The following is a 20,094-nucleotide window of genomic DNA, read 5'->3' as shown; positions in this document are numbered from 1 at the left end:
AAAACTGCAGTAACAAGTGGTTTGAAATGTCTTTTTCAGTAAAGATTTAGAAATATAGTAGAATAAACTGAAATATGAGTCAGTTTGGATTTTTGTTTTGTTTCTTCAGCCTCACAGCTGGAGCAGTAGGAGTGGAAGGTCAATAGAAGAGGAAGTAGCAGAACTGTATTAGTTATCAATTCAGACTTGCTCAGACCCACAGAGAGCAAAAGAGGGAAAGAAAATGTGTGGGTTGTGGATGAGAACAAAATAGGAGCTCAGGGAATGAGAGGAAACTGATTTCAACAGCAATGTTTGTTTCCAAAATCTCATTTCTAAGACAATTTTTGAAGTCCAGGGCTAAGAAAATGATCTCTGTACACTCACTGGGGACCAGCAGAAAAAATAGCAGCCATCCCTTTTGCATTAAAGGAATGTAATGCTTTTTTTGAAAGCACATCATGTTTTTTCATCCCTTTATAGACATGGCTGGTTTCTTAACATCAGTTTATGACACTGAATAGGGTTTTTTTTGTTGTTGTTGCTAGGTTGTTAGTTGGGTATTTTCTCTATTATTACTGTTTGTAAATATTAGATGTGTTCCCTAGGCTTTCTGAAAAATAAAATCACTTTTTAAAAATCTCATGTTGGAGGTCTGGAAAGAGAGGAGCATAACATTTTTAATCCCCTTGGAAGTTTTGACTATTTCCACTCCAGATTTTTAATTCTTTGGCCTTTTAATCAAGGTGCCTGTTGTGATTTTTCATCACTGTTTCCACTTACTACACTTTTCCTTTGAGGAAGAAACTATTTGCTACCATTATGTCTTGTTCACAACTGTATTGCATGAATGCTAAATTTTGAGCCCTGAAAATGCCACCTTTTATAAATGATTCATTATTCTTTGATCAGCTAAAAGAAGCAATAGGGTCCTCTGCATAGCTTGCGTGAAGTTATTTACACATTTATTAATTATTTAATTTTTTTAATGGAAGGGAATGAAGTTGTATAGTAGTGAGCTTTTAAAAACACACATAAATTTGTTTTAATTCATAGAATGCTTTCAAAGACTTACTATCCGGTGGAAACTGATTCTCTCCCATGGAACATTTTGGAAAAATGAAAGAAATTTTCCATCTGTATTTGTTTGTGCTGTCCATTTTCTTGGGTCATGCACCAGTCTAAATTATGCTCAGCATTTAAAGGCAGAACTCATGTACCTAGGGGTGTCTGTTATCAACTTGAACTATTCATTTGTGTCTGGGGAACTAGAAAAATAAAATATCCAAAGTATGTGTATTTGCCTTAGCCTGATGTGAGAGACAAATATGCAATCAGCTAAGCAAATATCAAAGACTAGGGGAACTATTATCCACAAATGAACTAATTACTTTAGTTTATTTACTTGAACAAAACTAGATGGGATGTGTTAATAGGTCCTTGTTTTTTGCCTTTTTTTTTTTTTTTGTTGGCATGTTAATAATTTTCTTCAGGCATGTAACTCTAGGTTCCCTACTTCTTTTTATGGCGTTGGCAAAGTTCCCTGGCCTCATTGCTCATTCTTCTGGCCCTTAATAATGTCCATGTTGAAAAGAGAATATAGAATTGGTTACATGTTGAAAAATGTTGTCCCCCGAGCTGCACACTGCAATTTTTGAAATTCTTTGACTTTGGCTTATCAGAAGGGTCATGCTATGATTTTTTTTTTCTTTTTAGCTAACTGTTTAATTCTTGCTTGTTCTTATGGTACTCTGTGCTGCAGCTGAGCATAAATGTTAGTTTAAAAAGTACAGGAAATTTGCCAAATATAATTTCAGCCTTCTAGAACTTTCTTACATCTCCCTGGCTGATCTGTAGCCACAAACAGATACACTCAATTTTATGTTTTTCAAATTTGCAGCTGTACTGCAGAATGAATTGCTGCTTACCCAACTCTTTACAGCACTGGCTCACCTTGAAGCAATTGCCTCTTCCCTGCCAGCCGCTGCTTGCCAGCTTTTCCCCGCCTGTGTGGAGGGAGAGCATTGCTGGAGCTGCTTCCATGTGTGGTGGCCCCTCTCTCTACCCCCAGCTGGAAGCAAGGTGGAGGAAGGAAAGAAGAAAAGCTGAAAAGTGGCTGAAACTGCCTGCTTCTCTTATCATTTTCCCAGACAGGATGACCAGTCAGCTGCCCTGGGTTGTGTGTTTCCAAATGAGGACCTGAAGGCTGTTGTTGGGGTGCTGGCTCTGCTCTTGGGCTGAAGTGCAGGGAGCTTATTTTCAGTTTCCTGCATGGCTTTGAACTGTCTTGTTAGCACACAGGTTCAGAGTACTGGCATCCAGTGCTTGGAGTTAGCGATGGAGCTGCCAAAATTTCATTGCTGTGGGCCAAGAGGAAACCAAGCCCTCCCAGAAAAGTCACAGAAGTATGAAGAATGAGAACACAGGTTTTGCTTTGGGCAGAAATGCAGTGGCTGCAGGTCTCTGAATTAATATGGGGGAGTGTTTGATACACTGACCAACCCACTCACCCCTACCTACCCAAGTGTAAAATATAATTCCATACTATGTAAAATAAAATTAATTACTTTGTCAAAAGAGGAAAACTCAGTGTTTCGTCATTTTTGTAGTAGGTTTTCTTTAACAAAATCATTCTGAAAGATCACTGTTGTTATAAATGAGATTAAGACATGTTTTTTCAGCCAGAGAGAGACCATTTGGCTGAACAGTCAGTTATTATAATTAAAGATTCTTTCTTTCTTTAAATCTTGGCTAAGTCTTGGACTTGAATCACTAAGGCTATGGTAATAGTTTTAAATGAACACAGCATTTCTTTGGTCCATGAAGGTGTGATAAAATGATGGAGACTCAAGATTTTGAGCTCTGAGAAGAGTTTGGTGAGCTTTACCCTTAAAAAAAGTATGCAGAGAAATGTAAGTGATATCTATGTCTGCTTTTCTTACTCAGGAAAGGAAAAGTATGGTAAATAAAGATTTTTGCATTGGGTAAAGAAATGACACTACAATGGCAGGGTAGACAAGGCAAAGAACTAAATTAGATTATAAACCACAGTAGAAAGTAGTTGAGGAGAAGTTGGAATCTGAAGCACATTTGGGTGAGAATAGAGAGAAATATCAGGTGTGGGTGGCCTGGGAAATTAATTGGAGAAGCTGGAAAGAGGTGTAATACTTGCAAATGAAAATTATTGGGTTAGCCCCCACACTGTAGTAGTAGTCATGACTGGTTAACAGAACTTGAAGGTCCAGGAAAGGTTCCAAAAATAGAGAAATCACAGCAAAGGAAATATAGCTAGAAATTTATGATATCCACTAAATAAATTACTAAAAGCAAGCTACAGGTATACTTGTTTTGTTCAGCCTGGAGAAGAAACTGAGGGGAGACCTTACTGTGGCCTTCAGTGAGGGGAAGTGGAGGGGCAGGTACTGAGACAAAATACCACATGTATCTTCCCTCTCATGATCAGGGACAGGACTCGACAAAACAGCCTGAAGTTGGTTGGAAGAGGCTTAGGTTGGATAATCAGGAAGAAGTTTTTCCCTCAGAGGGTGCTTGGGCACTGAACAGGCTGCCCAGGGAAGCGGTGTCAGCACCAAGCCTGACAGAGCTCAGGAAGTGTTTGGACGATGTTCTTGGGCACAGGGTGTCGTTCTTGGGGTGTCCTGTGCAGGACAGGAGGTGGACTTGATGGTCCTGGTGAGTCTTTCCCAACTCAGCACACTCTGTGATTCTGTGGTACATAAGGCAGTCATGTGAATCTTATCTTGGAGGAGTATGGAAAAACATCTACTAGATTTGAGTCATCCCAAAGTTGGATGTGGATAACTTTAGTTAGAAGCCCTTGTGTGATTATGCACAGGTAAAATAGAAGGAGATCTTTCATAACAGAAAGATTTATCTTTCACAACTTAAATTAGAAGGTAAAAAGTGCTAATAGTAAGAGGTGCTAAAATGTGTTGATGTGATTTCTTTACTACCTAATATAGAACTCTAAAAAGTTGAGCTATTTTAGAATTTGATTCAGTATGATCTTATATCTCATCCTAAAGTTTATCCCTAAAAATAATCATTTGTATCAAGTGTTCGCAAGCTCATTTGCTTTATGTTGCATGGGAGCATGAATATAGATCTGATTAAAGTTTTAAATTTTGAAAGTTGGCTTTTGTGAAATTAAGTAAACTGGTGATGTGTGTTGGACTGATGCAAATTTTTTAATAAAGGACTGATTAAAATTTATTTCTGTCAAGCTAGAAATAGAATTGAAATTTGTTTCCTCAAGAAAAAGAGTGGGGGGAAAAGCTGTAGAGCAGAATTCCATATCTAACTGGGGATCAGCCCACTGAAGTGCTATTGTGAGCTTGCAGAAATTTAAAAAAATGGCAGTGATCATCCTGTGAAGTAGTGTCTTGAAAGTCCAGACACAGAAGATTGCTGAGACTCACTGAAAACTAAGCCGGCTTCAATCTTGCAAGGGCAACGAAGAGCAAATCTAGCTTTTAAATTTTATTAACCTCCTAGTGCAAATAAAGACAACAAAGGAGACGTGTATGTGTGTGAAGGAAGCGGGAACATGCTACAGCTGGAAGATTATGGCTCATAAAGGTCTGGCTCCAGAAGCATGTTAGCTTTTGCCTCAGTTCTCCATATGGGGGATCAGGTAGGACAAAGGGGTGTGCAGTGGGTGGTGAATGAGATAAAGACCTGGAGAAGCAAAAGATTCTTCAAGTGTTTCTGTAGTAAAACTCCGAAGAGTCAACTGCTCTTAATTTCTCTTTTACAGAGAAAACTTTGTGTTTCCATCTCTGACCACTGTAAAAAATGGCATGTGGCATTTCAGATTCACTAAGACCATTAAACCATGGATCAGATTTTATTTCCTGCTGTTGTACAACTGCAGTTTAGCAAGTAAAATATTTACGTTTGAGAAGAGGGAAAGAAGCAGATCCAGGTAGCTGCAGACATCTGCCCTCAATGGACTGCAAAGTAGAGCACATTTTGAATAGGAGAATAATTTAAGAACTGGAATGAAATATTGTTTCATTAAACACAGCATGTGTTTACTGAAAGGAGATTGATGTCCCAAACTAGCTCATTTAAAAACTGATTTTGTAGAGGTGACTAATCTGCCGCTAATCAAACTGTAATTTATTAAAGTATTTGTTGTGGGACTTGATGAGAAAATATTCATTCAAGCAGGAAAAAAGAAGGATTAATGCAAAAGTTCTAAAGTGGACAGGGAGTTTAAAGAGGACTCAGATTGAGCAGTGTTTTGAAGAAAAATAATGGGTTGCAGGAACTTCTTAAGTCTGCACTAGGGATGCCTTTTTATTCGTGGTCATGGGATGAAAATAATAGTGTGTGAAGCTGGGAGTCATAGCTCAAAATATTGTTTACTGCAAAAGAGGAACCATACCTTTTTATATAGTTATATTAAGCCTAAGATTTATTGTTAGTATAATTTAAATCTTAATGGTTTAACCCAAGGATTGTTATTAGTACGGATGTAATTATTGCAGAAAAAGATTATATCTATGCAGGTGTTATAATAAAGTTAACAACAATGCCACCACCAGTTGTTATAAATACACTTGGATTCAACTGCTTTTCCTGATGTTATGCTGGCCCTTCCCCAGCTCTTCTTAGCCCTCAGGTTGGTGTTTTCATTGTGTGGGTGGTAGAGAGGGTTATGGTGACCTGTCATCCTCTGGGGTCCTTGTCCAGGAGGATGTTCATGTTACTGGTTTCTTTTTCCTTGCTCTAGGATCAACCTGGGGTTATTTTTTTTTTTTTTAATGTTTGCTAGCATGCTTTGATACCTTTCTCTCTCTTTATTGGTCTGCAGTCTTGTTATGTCTAAACTTCCTAAAGACACCTTTTAGGTATATTGGAAATTATTTCTGCTTCATCTTTCTTACCCCTATATCTTTTATATATTTTTTAGGAAAAAAATTTTCACCGAAAGAATAAAAAAGTACTGGAATGCTCTTCCCAGAGAAGTGGTAGAATCACCATCTCTGGATGTGTTTAAAAAAAGACTGGATATGGCACTTGGTGCTATAGTCTAGTTGAGGTGTAAGGGCATAGGTTGCACTCGATGATCTTAGAGGTCTCTTCCAGCCTCATTATTCTGTGATTCTGTGTGATATCCAGTTTTGCCCAGGTCCATGTCTGAATTTCTTTATCTGACCTTGAGGCAGTTGTTTATAGCAAGTGTTTGTGTCTCTGTTGATAAGCTGGTGCCCCATCTCATATCTTCCATGTCTGTATTCCTCTGCGCTGTATCCTGTGTCTCCACTTCTCAAGGCCTTTGCTAGCATACCAGCCCTGCATTTCTTTATAAGATATTATCATAACAGAGTCACAAAACCTGTATGGCTCCATACAATGACAAAGAAAAGTAAATCAAATCAGCCACAGCTGGTTGGTCAATTAGAAGAAATGCTGTTGCAGCTAAAGCAAACATGACAAAGCTGTGGACAGGCCAAGGAATGCTCAGAAAGGGCAAATCTCATCAAGCCTTGGTCCAGAGCCCTGGCAAACGCTCTCCAAAGGCCATGGCCCATCATTAGCAATGGCAATACCTTCAGTCTTGCTATAGATGCAGCTTAACAGTATAATCAACACAGCTGATGTTGCCGCGTTATACTGGAAGAGCTGGAGGATATGGACAGGTTGTTGTAATAATGTGAGAAGACCTGATTGCTCAGAGTGGTAGATTGCGCTCATACGGACTAATAATGAAATATTTGCTTCTATAATCTGGGACCTTGCCAGTTGCTTTGGAAAGAGCAGATGAAGGGAAGGGCTTGTGCATAAAAGTCACTAACAGCAAAAAAAGCCACCTGTAAAAGGCATATGTGATCCTGGGATGTGTTGCATATGCCAGCTTCAGTCAGGCTAGGAAAAATAAACTCTTGCTCACCAATAGAGCTTCATCCAAAGTTGTCTGCTTTGTTCTGAATGCTTGTGTTCAGGAAAGACTTCAGATTTGGGAGTACCTGGGTGTGAGTTAATTGGCTAAGTGCAGATTGAGTCACTCTGGCGAGCTTGACTTGCTCTAGCAGAGACCCAGAGGTCTAAGAAGAACAACATGGAAATGCCTGTGCTGTCTTGGGCTGCCCACTTGAGTGGGATTGTAAAATCAGGCTGGGGGAGTGTGGGATTTAGAGTGGGAGGTTCAAGCTCTTGCTCAGAAAGTCCCTTAAACTGCAGCCATGGAATGATTTCTGCCTGATTCTCTTTCTGAGGCTCAACATGTAATTGAAACCATGGATGGATGGTTGATTAAGCCATTAATTCTCTGATTGCCTGCCATTTTAAAATTTTCCTTTCATTTTTTACTCCCAAGCAGAGATTGACTGTGAAATCAGCTGTAAGCCTGAAGTAATTCCTATTCCTTCTTGTTGCTGCGAGAAGCTGCTTGCTGTGGTGTATCTCAACTGGTCTTCAATTCTCCTTTCATTTTACACTTCATGCTTTTTTAACACTTTCTGGTTTAGTGTTTAACTGTCATTAACCACTTTTCTCTTTTCTATTTTGGTGCTCGTTATGTGATTGCTCACTCTCTTTTCTTCATTTTGTTCCAACTTCCCATTTAAACTGTTCTAAGCTCTCTTTCTCTCTCTTTACCTTTTCTCTCCTCTGAAGTTTCCTGTAGCAGCCCACGCCTCAAAAATCTCTTTTCTTTCTTTCACTTTTATCTTTGTCTTTCTGTGGTTGTAAATACCCCTGCAATTTGTTTAAATGCTGCCACCTTGCTCTGTTTAGGGACTGTCATACAGGATTTTAGAGATGCTTTCCTCTCATGGCACATGATTTACTTGTTACCCTTGGTGTAGCCAGAGGGCTCATTACAAAAATCAATATCCATTGATTGAGTCCATTTTGTCTATAGTGTAACACATTTTATGTCATTGCTGTTACCAGTTCTGGCAGTTATTTAAATCAGTGGTTGAACAGAAAACATTATCAAAGAATCTGATAAAAAGGAAGAACTGCCACCTTTGAATTTTGAAAAAGTAAACCAAAAAGACACAGTTGTTTTCAGTAGAATACATTGTTTGCAGAAACAAGTCTGGGCTGGTGAGTTTTAATCCTAATCTATCTTTTAACTGCCAACTAAAATATTTGCAAGAAAAACTGAACATTGGACTTACATACTTGCTGGTAGATGGCATTTTCTGTCCTTTTGGAAAAAAATACCTACTGTTTTGTGAGTACTACATATGGGCTGCTTGTAATTTTGTGAGAGCTCCCACCTTTGCTGTTTACCACGTGCAAAACAGTTAAATGGTTTTCTGCGGTTGTACTGGTTACATCATATTTGAGGTGTTGGTGTGGTGTGAGGCAAAGTCTCCATTTGTACAACTTGGCTTTTCACTTGTGGGTATAGGAAAGGCACTTCAGGAAGCAGCCTGGGTCTCTGCAGAGAGACAAAATATCTATATCTCTGCAGGTTGAGTGTTTGCATTAGACATTTGGCAAGTGTTTTGGCTGTAGGGGAGTCTCGAGTCTTAGGAAAACATGCTATATTAAGGCTCTGTGGGGTTTTGTTTATAGGGCTTCTGGAATGTTTCAGACTCCAAAAGCTAACTATTTTCCCCATCTGTTTTGCTGAAAAGAATGTCAGTCTGATTTAAATTTGAGTTCCTTTCAACTTAATATGAGGCAGCTTCCCTAGTAACAATCATCCATGACTCCCAATGACTGGGGAGCCTCTGGGGTATGTGTGACCACATCCCAGGTCCCTGGGGTGGGCAGCAAGGATGAAGGAGGCAGCCCCAAAACTGTGACCATCTCTTGTATTTGGTGGCATCTTGCAGAGTAAAACCACTAGTGCTGCCTTTGCTTCAGCTTCTGACACCCGGCAGACAGTGACTTGAGATATGAGTGTGTTTGTATCTCCTGCTATATGTGCTTCCATGAAATTAACTCTCTCCTTCAACAAAAGATTCTGGAAAGCTGATTGGAAGAGATGAAGTAAAAAGACAAATTATAGTGAAAATGGGATGTTAGGGGATGTGCAGTGTTACTGGTGGGGAAGCTCCCCCAAAGGAAAGGGACAAGGGACTGAGTGTGGAGTTTCATTTTTAAATAGTATGGGAACTGTGTTTGAATCATAGGATGGTTTGGATTGGAAGGGAGCTCGAGGATCCTTTAATTCCAACCCCTTGCCAAGGGCAGGGACACCTTTTTACTAGACTACCTGCTCAGCAGTCTGTCCACCTTATCCTTGAACACTTCCAGGGATGAGGCTTCTACAAATTCCTTGGGTAATCTGTTCCAGTGCCTCATCACAGTCACCATAAAGATTTTTTTCCTAATATCTAATCCAACCCTACTCTCAATTTGAATTCATTCCTCTTTGTTCTGGCATTACATGCTCCTCTCTTCATCTTTCTCAGGAGCTCTCTTCAGGTCCTGGAAGGCTGCAATTAGGTCGCTCCAAGCCTTCTCTTTTTCAGGCTGCACAAACACAACTCTCTCAGCCTTTCCTTATGAAAGAGGTGCTCATTTGATTATGGAAAAGCAATTTGAAGTAAGCTGAGCTAAGAGGCAGGTTGCATATTTAGTTTTTAATTGCTTATTTAATGTATTTATTTATTTATCTATTTCATTGGTTTTATTAATTTTCTGTGAAACATGAGAGGCTCTGAGTGGAAACATGCAGCAGAAGAAAAGGAAAAACAAACCCAAGATCTCTGGCAACTCACGTGCTCTACTCTGGGCTCTGAGTTTGCTGGAAACAATGGTGGTCCTTTCTTCTTCTTCATGGGAAATGATGCTTTCTTTTGAAGTAAATGAAACTGGTGCTAATGACAGCTCTTTCAGACATTTGAGTGCCAGGCCTCTTGCAGTCTTCAAATGAACTTTATTTCAACACAGCTATTAAGTTGTCTCATCTGACTTCTAGAATGATATTAAAGCCAGATACTTAAAAGTCTCCACGTTTGGGATTCCTCTCCTGTTTTCCATGTCAGTTATAATTATGTTGCATTTGAGCAAGAGGTTGCCAGCAGAGAATACTGAGGAGTGCCAAATTAAATTTCAAATACATTTTGTTCTTTGTTCATGTTGAGAAATATTTCTCCTTCATGGTTGCTGTGCTCAGCAGAATGAGATCAGGCTGCCATTAAACTCCCTGTAAATATCAGTCTAGCTGAGTTTTAAAGACTATTTTAGTGCCACTGTTACCCCTCTGAAGGCTGGTGTAACATGAACGTCATGGGTCCTGTTTTGAAGAAAAACAAAACAAAAAATTGGGGAAACCTTCCTTTCATGCAAGCAATCTCTAGTCCACTATCTTGGTACCTGGCTGCCTACTGGAGAGATGTCTCTAGGAAAAGGGGGAGATTTCTTATTTTTAACATATGTATTGAAGGCCCTGTGTTCTGATAAGCAGTACCAAAATGAGATGGTGAAAATTACAGAAACAGGAAAGGGAAAACTTCAAATTACTTTTGGTGACTGGTTAGTGAATGATGCTTCAATCCCAAGCAAATCTATTTAATACCTTTTTGTATTTGAATATTTACTTCCCAAATCCAGATTTCAGGTTTATCAGCATGCTGTGGATAGCCTCTAGCAGTGTGTGCAAGTCCTATCCCTGTGCCTACTTTGCATTTCAGACAATTAGCTTAATTTATATTATGAAGAGACACTGATTGGAGGAGAAGGAAGAAGTATGCAGCAACATGCCAATGACAATTAAGATAATGCATCACATATCACCTATATGTTTTTGTGAAGGCAGCCCTTTTCAGATCTCACTTAAGCCTAATAGGAACTTCAGCCCTTGCAAGGTGGACAGTAGAGTGTTCCTTACTTCATATGAATTGGTAAACTGAAAAATGAAGTGTATGTTTTGCTTATTTTTATATAGTCAGAGGTCAGAAAAGAGGAGAGGAGTTCCACACCTGTCCTTGTTTCTCTAACAGGTTTCTAGAAGACAAGCAGTAGTTACAGAACTTCCCATGGCAAAACTCCAAAAACATCAGTGATGTAAACCAGGGCTTTGGTTACAGAGGCTGGTAAATAGTTAAAAATCTCTGTATTCTCTCTGGAGTGGAGATTATTGCCCATTCTGGCAATAGCTAATTATGTTTGACCTGTCTGTATCTTGTGGTCCTGAAGCAGAGCTTCCCAAAACTGCTTTAGTTGGAGTCCCACTTTTTACAGTCTCACTAAGCATTTTTTCCCCTCTCTGTCATTGATCTGCAGAATGCAGCAGCAACAGCAGCAACGTCGAATGTTCGCAGCTGCCCTCCTGGCACTCGTTTTCCTTCTGGCAGCCGTGAGTACCACTGAGGCTGGCAAGAAAGAGAAACCAGGTAAGGTCCAGTCTGATTCAGAGTTAATCCCCAAGATTGCATGCGTGTGAGAATGTCAAATGCTTCTGGTTTTGGTATGAAATCAGGTCATTTGTTAACCTTTTGGCATCAGGGTAGGATTTTTGGCTATGACGTTGTTCTGTGTTAAATAGGGAAGCAGAAAGGGGTTTCCATGTCAAGTGGCAGCTTGACAGCCCCAGAGACTGGAGTCTGTGGTTTATCACACAGTGGATAGTGCAAAGCAGCTTAACATGTGCTCTGTGAATAGTTTCATGCTTGACTTAGGGGGAACCAAACAGGAGTGATGAAAGAGCAGTTATGTCACTTGCTCAGTGTTATACATGGCAGTGCTACACTGATGCTGTGTGATGTGGAAATCCTGTGACAAAGAACTGTACTAACTCGCTGTTGCACGGACAGCCAGACATCCAGCAGTAGTTGCTTTCTGTCAGTGATGAACTCAGGCCTCATTATAAGAGAAACTGGCCCAGGGTGGAAAATTCATATCTGACAAACTCAGTTTTGACATTTTTTAAAGAACGTGTTTTTCTTAAGGTCTTATTATTTTCAGGCAACTTATACCAGATAATATGAACTGTGAGTCCATCAGAATTAGTGTTCCCAGTAAAAAAAGGAAACTTTTTAACCATTTTGGTTTTGGTGGAAATACGAGAAAATGGTAGCATAAACATACAAGACTTAGAAGAAAAAAAAATTTATATAAGTATATTTACAATTACTTGTGATGATTTAGGGACCTAAGTAGTTATTTTTGTGAATCCTTGGGTTTGATAACATTGCTATCTTTTCTCATAAGACTTTTGTTTAAGGATCTAAATAAAATCATGATCCTTACTTTTTTCCCTGAGCAACAAACCCACCTGAATTAACAGCACTGTGAGTACACTTCTCCATGTAGCTCCTTTGCCTTTGATGTATTCTGTTATAAAATGTGACATCATATAGCAAATCAAAATTTGCATCCCACAGCTGTTTCCTGGAGGTGCTCAAATCCTCTGATACACAATTTCAGCACATATATTTCTCATTGTTTAGTGTATAGTGCTTCAGCTGGAGCTGAGGATATTTGTGTGCCACCAGCTACCGGAGACAGAGCTTTCTGAGTGAGATCCATTCTGCATGTTTTGGTCAGCGATCCCTGTGGGTTTTTAGATTTCTGAAGATGAGAATCCACTTGAGAATATCTGAATGGACTAGTAAACGTGGCAGTGGGACTGAGTTTGAATGGTCATCCTGCTTTGGCCTCAGAGGGGCTGACCTGTCTCTGCAGAATCGTGAAGAGGATGTCAGACCTTTTGCTTTTAAGGCCATTGTGTTACGAATGTCATTCTTATTCTCCCTTCCAGGTGCTGTGACTTTGGTTAAGTTTAGGCAACTTCTCTGTAGGCTTTGGGTACTGAGAACTTCTCTTGCTTGGTTTCTTGTCTTCATCCAGAGAAAAAGGCGAAGAAGTCTGACTGTGGGGAATGGCAGTGGAGTGTCTGTGTGCCCACCAGCGGCGACTGCGGCCTGGGGACACGTGAGGGCACCCGCACTGGAGCTGAGTGCAAGCAAACCACCAAGACTCAGAAGTGTAAGATTCCCTGCAACTGGAAGAAGCAATTTGGAGGTCAGTATCCCTCTCTTAAGGGATTTATTTTGGTTTTTATTGTGAGTATGGAGCAGCAAGCCTGTTTTTTCTGCTTGGTGATGGCATTAGTCCTGCATTTCAGGTTCATCAGAGCTAGAACATGCAGGGCATCAGAAGGCAGCTTCCTCAGAGTTCCTCTGCAGACAGTCCCTATAACTTATAAACTCTGTCTTCCTGCATGCTGAAATCTGCTCTCTGGTGTTCAGCCCTGTTTGGGGCAGCAGTGCAAGTTCACAGCTGTGAACCTCTGCAGTGGCTATCACAGGCTTTAAAACGTGTGCTGTGGAGTGTGGGGGGCTGGCTATCCGTGTGCAGTGAAAGGTGGGAGTGATTCCAGTGTATTTTTATCATTCCAGACCAGTGTATTTCATTTTTACCATTCAGTTCAGAAAGTTTGTATGTACCAATTCAGGAAGATATGTCAGACCTGTCCTGGACAAGATGTCTGTCCAAAACTCAAATTTGATTACTCTTGCAAACTTGGCTTTTTTTCCTAGTAAACAGCTTGCATGATTTTGAAATTATTGTGACCTTACCAACACAATCAGTGCTGCAGTTTTAGACTTGAGAAGTTTATGGGTGCACATACATTCTAGAAACTGTTCAAGCTTTATTTGGTAACCTCTGGTGTCACACAAATGACAAAACAACCATATGGAATGTAAACAACATTTCAAACTGCTGTTTCTTTTTAATTGTTGTTGCTGTTCCTATTCATAGCTGAATAGATTTCTCTTTATATGCCAAAAAATGCAATATCCATGCAAAAGCAAGAGGATTAAATTTTAAAGCACTGGGGAAGGGGGGAGACTGCAATTACCACCGCAAATAATCTTTAAAGTTTTCTTGGAATTCTTTTCTTCAGTTGCACATCTTTTTGTCTGTAAGCACCAGCTGCCTGTGATATCCTATTAGACCCACAACATTTTTGTTTTCACAGTGAGTCATTGTGTTTTAAATTCTGCCCTTTTTTCCCTTCCTGCAGCGGAGTGCAAATACCAGTTCCAGGCCTGGGGAGAATGTGACTTGAACACGGCCCTGAAGACTCGGACCGGGAACTTAAAGAGAGCCCTTCATAACGCTGACTGCCAGAAGACTGTCACAATCTCAAAGCCCTGTGGGAAGCTCACCAAACCCAAACCTCAAGGTAAATTCCATTTGCTGAAAGCTGCATGGTAGTTCACTTAAATCATTGGGTTTGTGGTGTCCTGCATGCTTCAGTGGGAGCTCAGTTGTAGGGGATATTGCACTTTCATGGCCTTTCCTCAGCTCTGCACTGCTCCTGTCTGTCAGGGCTCAGGCAGGGAATATTCCTGAGCTGCATAGTCAAGGCTGTCTCACACCTGAAAGGAAAGCTGAAGATTAGAGCTCCAATTTTAACTTTAGACCACCTGTACTGTTACCGTTTGCTTACACTATTAGACTTCTAGAGTAAAGATTCTTTTTGTAATTTGTCAATGGGAACAGACTAATAATAATAACATGAAAAAATATCCCTTGATAAAGACATTTTTTATATAGGTTTTGTTTGGTATTGAATAATGATTAGTTGAAAAAAGGACTGCTTTTCTCTGGACAAGTAACATTGAAAGGATATTCTTCTCACTGCACTCTGAAATATGAAAATATTGTGCACCCTTGGGGCTGTTTATTCTTTATTCAAACATAGCAGGAAGAAGAGTACAGACTGTATATGTCTTATTTAAGTGTGACTGACAGTATAATTCCTTTTACACAGAAAGACACATGCCCTGCATTTGTGTTTCCAGGTGGCCCTTAGAAAAACTTATTTTCTTTCTAATCATTAAAACCTTTTAATGTACTCTTTTGTTGGAATAGCAGGTGTTATGTGTATAGGATGATTTATAGTGGGAGCTAAAACTGTGAGATCCTGTTTGAGATACAAAAGTAATGTGTTTTAAGTAGATTATAAAAGCTATGCTACCCTGACATTTGTTTACTTAAAACCAGCAGGGTTTGACACATTCCAGGCTCTGAATACTTGGATAGCAATACAAATAAATGTGATTAAGTGTGACAGGTGCACCTGGGACAAGCAATTTTCAAATTGTGGGCTGTGGTGCACCTTTGAACAGAAGAGTACCTACAGGTGTCCTGCTCTACTTGAGCAACCAGAGAAGTTGCAGGCACTTTGTGTGTGTGCGTGTGTGTGTGCATGTGTGTGTGCATCCATCCATCCATCCATCCACATGACTGGTTTTCCTTGCACACCATCCATGGAGTTATCAGACATGTCCAGAACATGTGCAGACAGTGACAGGCTGTGGAGCAGCAAAGTTACAACTAGATTTTCAGAGACCACCTGAGTTGCTTGAGCTGGTGACAACAAACATCGTTTAGGGATTGAAGTGATTGGATGGGAATGCTGGAAGGGCTTTGAGATGTGTGATTTTATTGTTTAGCAGTTTGGGGGGCAGGACTTTTTTTCATGTTTTTGCTGTTTTCTTTTTTTCACTAAGTTTCCATGCCTAAGTAGCCTTTGGGAGTTTACTGAATGAGGCTTCCTACGGTGCTGCCAGAAGGCCTCTGCCCCTGGAGCCTCTGCCTTGTCCTGCTGCCACTGAGTCATGTATCTATATCCTGTCAGTGGCTGTCAGAGCAGGGGGAGAGGGGGACAAAGCAGAGCATTGATGCAGCATTGTTTGTGAGAGCAGTGCTCTTGGGTGGCACAGGCTCATTTTCAAGTTAGAATTTTAAAGACAGAGCTTGAGAAATTGCTGGATTGGAGTCAAACTTTAACTGATCCTAAAGTCTAGGAGTGAGTTATAGCTGAGACTGAAAATTGGATTGGGACCGACTGCAGCAGCCAGTTATGGGATTTGACTTAATTACAAAATCTGGCTTTATTTGATTTGAAGGAATGCAAAAAGAGAAACAGGTAGGAAATGTGGGTTTTTAATCATAATAACTGTGGGCAGTTCTGCTCTCCTGATCTGCATTAGAAATCTTCCTGCATGCCACCTGCTCACTCATCTGCTGTTGGCATTAGTAGGAGCAGCAGGCATGGGAGTCACACACACAGAGCCTGCCTGGGCTCAGAGCTAAGTCCATATTGCAGATCTGTGGGTATAACTACACGGGAGCTACACTGGGCAGTGTGTTGGCCCCAGGAGGAGGAACTAGAGGAAGAAATTAGGTCAAGTAGATTAGTACTGTGTGAGGAGTTTTGCCCCACTGAACTTTATTTCTGAGTTAAAAATCAGAGTGCTGGCCTGTTGGCTGGAATGAGAGTATTTGTTTTCTTCCTGAGGTGAAGGAAATGAGAGGTTGGAGGTAAGTCCAAACCCACAACTAAGAAATAGGAAAATATTTAAACTGCATTCAATCTGTACCTAGAATCTTAATGAATTTCCTTATTTGGAAATGGGAAGAAGGATTATATCCTGAGCACTTCAAATGGTCTACAGTTACATGTCAGGCTCCTTTTTCACCCCTGACTTTGCATCAGTGCCTCAAGAGTATAACTAAGAAAGCCCATGATGCATTATTTGGAAGCAGCACGTCATTTTCTGAAGGTCTGTACTGATATCCAGCTAGATCTGTGGGTGCTGATCAAGGGCTGGGCATTCCTACTGGGATTGCCTGGCTGAGCAGGGCAGGGGATGCTGGCATTTGGGTGCTCTGGCAGCAGAGCAGTGAGCCAGGGGCTCAGCAGTTGAGGAATCTGTTTTACTGTGAATGGTTGCCTCTCTGACTGGTCTTTGCTTCCAGAGGTGCACCAATGAATGCCTCTCTGACAGCAGCAGGCTGAGAGCACCAAAAGCAGATGTGAACTGACTGAAAATATTGCACTGAAAAATACCAGTATATTCAGAAAAAAAGTGTTGTTTTCGTGATTTTCCTGACTAACTCCTTTCCAGTGAGGTGAAACTTTTATTCTATTAGATTGTATTTGTAACCTCTCCATTATATCCATTTTCCTTTTGATTTCATACTGTAAATGAGATCAGTAAAAGCCTCTATTTAGCTTCTCCAATCAATGGTATTTTTATATATCTTCTTTTAATTTTTTGTCACTTGCCATCTTTTAAGCCTTCTGACTTAGGTATTTCTTGGTGTAAGAATTTATCCTCAATAAGAATACTCCCTACTGGACTTACCTGAATTCCTTCTATTATTGCAAAAGAGTTTTTGTAATGGAGAGACTGGAATGTAAGCAGTATTCCAAGCATGTTCTCTGCAGGGGACACCCACTTTATTGTTCATAGTGTTCACCCACTTATTGTTCATTGTTCTTATTGTTCATTACACCCACTAAATTAGCTAAATATAATTTTAATTTTGATCATTGCTTGCATGGGGAGTCTCTGAGACCTTCAAAATTATTCCAAATTAAAAAAAAATTAATGTGATTATTTAAGAACTCCAGGAATTGTGTGGGTAAGACAGGTTATCTTGTCTAGTGATGACCAATGAAGTGTTGTGCACCAAGTTTCACCTGATACATTTCCTTCATGGGATGTGGTGTCTGAAATTCCTCCTCACCTTCTCTGCTCTTTGAGGAAAATGCCAGTTGATGGATCTCAAGTGTAGACGCTGCTCTGCTGTTGCTTATCCACCTTTTCAGCCCATCAACATATGGCAGCTGTGGATGAGTAGGATGAGTCTCCCTCCTCTCAATGATTTCAAAAACAACTGCTCTTCATAGGAGTTGGATCTGTTCTTAACAGGAAGGAAAATCATACCTGCAAAAAAACCCTCAGGGTTCATAATTTTACAGATTTGTTGATAAAATTGTTTGGTTTTCCAGGACTTCTGTGATCTCTGAGAAGACTTGTGCCAAGTTAAAGCAGGAGATGCTCATAAACTTTGAGAATAAATTCTTTCTTCATAAACTGGTAACCTAAGTGTTTTTATGGATTTCTTTTATCTTTAATAAGTATCCATAGAAAAGCTTAAAACCTTTTCAGCACTCTCCTTTTTTTTGGAAACCAAAAAAATAAATATTTTCTTCTTAGCAACTGGTCTATGTCAGTACTTTTTACTTGTAAGCAGCTGTCTTATGGATTACAACTTTTTTAAGAATGAGAGCAGATGATGAACCAGGAATTTTAATCTTACCTGGCTTCCTGACAAGCTCTTTTCTCCATAGCTTTGCTCACATGGTCTCAGACTGGAAGAAAGTGGCTTGGTCCTGGGCTGCTGGGTTAAAGTGTAGGTAACACAGCATGAAAAACATCTTTCCTTCTTGAATACTGTGCATTTAGGCAGGCAGATTGTCAGCAATGTGATAGTGATGTCCCAGGCACCACGGTTTGTGGTGTATTTAGTCCACAAATGAGGTCATGAGAAAGCCTGTCACAAAGTCTAGAAAGGATGAAAGGATGATTTTTATCAAAAAATCCCAGTGGAGGCAGGCACCTCTTCTCTAGCACACACAGTTGCATATTCTAATCAGTGTCTGCAAGGCTGGTGATGTTGAAGGTCTCCCTAAACTGTCCTGACAGATGTGACAGACTCAGGCACTTCGGTCGAGTGGCTGCTCTAATGGCCAACTTGTGCTGAGGAACACAAAATGCTTCCGACATCCTCCATCTGGCCAGCTTCACACCCACCCAGACTTGATTGATGCTTGTTCAGGTTCCAGCCAGCCAGAAAGCAGAAGAATGGAGGATTGTCAGGATTCAGGAAACGTTTTGCTCGAACTGCTAAGAGAGGAGGAATTTCTTTTCATTGAGCTGGGTTGCCTGATGAGCTTTATTTCTTACTATACTCTTTCCATCACTCTCATTCTTTCTCTCTCTCTCCTCATAACTGTTGTACTTTCAGATATTTATTCTTCTGATTAAAATAAAATTAAATAGAATAAGCAGCTTACCTGCCATTTCTGCAATGTACCCTTCATTTTTTTTGAATTTTTTTTGAACTTCTTTCTGATAATTTTTTCATCTGGCTGTATTTAGCTCTTTTTAATAAATCTCCCTTCCCAACTCTTTATCAATTTACAGTATATCACATCTAAGAGTTACTTTGTCATGGCTCAGCTCAGTCCTTGCCACACAGGAAAAATATGTGCTAAGGTTGGCAAATATTAACACTGCTCACACCACTGTTGTCTTTAGTAATTGGGGTGCCAACCAAAGATCACATCCTCTAACATGCAGCTTTTGGAGAGATTTTCCACATAAAGGCAAGACCTAACTGAGCTGTTAATGGCTGTAATCTCTTCTGTATAATTCAGGTCAGGTTTGGCATTTGAGAGCATAGCAAGGTGTCAGTACAGTTCCCTGTGTTTGGCACGGTGTGCATGCTACTGCATGGAGGAAATGACTGCACTCTGTATTTTAAATAAATTAATATAATTTGAAGAGTTTTACTTAAGACTTGAGTGAGGTATAAATAATCTGCCCTACCTTGTTTTTTTATCTATATATCTTTATAGGCAGCAATGAGCTAATCCTGCTATCACTCCTTGGAGCTCAGGAAGTCTAATTAGAAGAAAAATAGTAATTGAAAATCAGAAAGGCTAAACTTAGTCAATCTGATTTCCCAGATTGACTAAGTATCAGTGGCCGATCCAGGCATGTAGCTAGTAGCTGCTGCTCCCTTTTATCATGCAAATAAAATTATCAGGAGCTGCTGATCACTTTTACCATGTAAATAAAATTATCAGAATGTGACAATTGACTTCAAGGTGAGTGTCTAAACTGCAGTCTTTAATTAGGGTCCTTGGTTTTATGTTAGTCATCTCAATGGACTCCCATCAGTGTTAAACACCATTTTACCTTGGGTCTTCTTAGGAAACTTCTTGTCAAACCATAGAGATGGACTTGTGTTAATGGGCAGGTGTATCCCTGTCTTTATTTTGCTGGCAGGAACAGAAAACAGCCTATGGTTTTTAAGCACTCCAGTGGCAAATTCCTACCTGTTGGGGGAACATCTTACTTGCAGTGTGCTGCCAGTGCAGACTGACCAGCTTTGGCAGGGTGCCTTGACTGCTGGTTGTTGCAAGGAGCTGACAGTGGTGTATGAGTGACTTGCTCTCCTGAGCTATTTGTTCCTCAGACAAACTGGGTGCTGCATTGATGAAATTGGACAACTTCATTTTGCATGTTGGACAAATTGCATTTTCTGGGGTGCCCTCCCTCAACTTTGCCTTTGTGCAACAGCACAAAG

At 40.2% G+C, this 20,094-nt stretch overlaps 1 protein-coding gene across 1 annotated transcript in view; it reads left to right on the top strand.

Moving 5' to 3' along the window:
• Nucleotides 1-20,094, top strand: part of PTN (pleiotrophin) — a 78,021-nt gene that overhangs the window by 42,508 nt on the left and 15,419 nt on the right. The window contains exons 2-4 of the mRNA XM_059845930.1: nt 11,197-11,306; nt 12,763-12,936; nt 13,943-14,104. Coding sequence (XP_059701913.1) covers nt 11,198-11,306; nt 12,763-12,936; nt 13,943-14,104 — 445 coding nt within the window. The 5' untranslated portion in view covers nt 11,197. The remainder of the gene's footprint in view (nt 1-11,196; nt 11,307-12,762; nt 12,937-13,942; nt 14,105-20,094) is intronic.

Source organism: Haemorhous mexicanus, chromosome 5 (assembly GCF_027477595.1).
Source record: "Haemorhous mexicanus isolate bHaeMex1 chromosome 5, bHaeMex1.pri, whole genome shotgun sequence".
NCBI lineage: Eukaryota > Metazoa > Chordata > Aves > Passeriformes > Fringillidae > Haemorhous > Haemorhous mexicanus.
The sequence above is the reverse complement of the archived record's forward strand: the minus strand, read 5'-3'. Positions and strand labels throughout refer to the sequence as shown.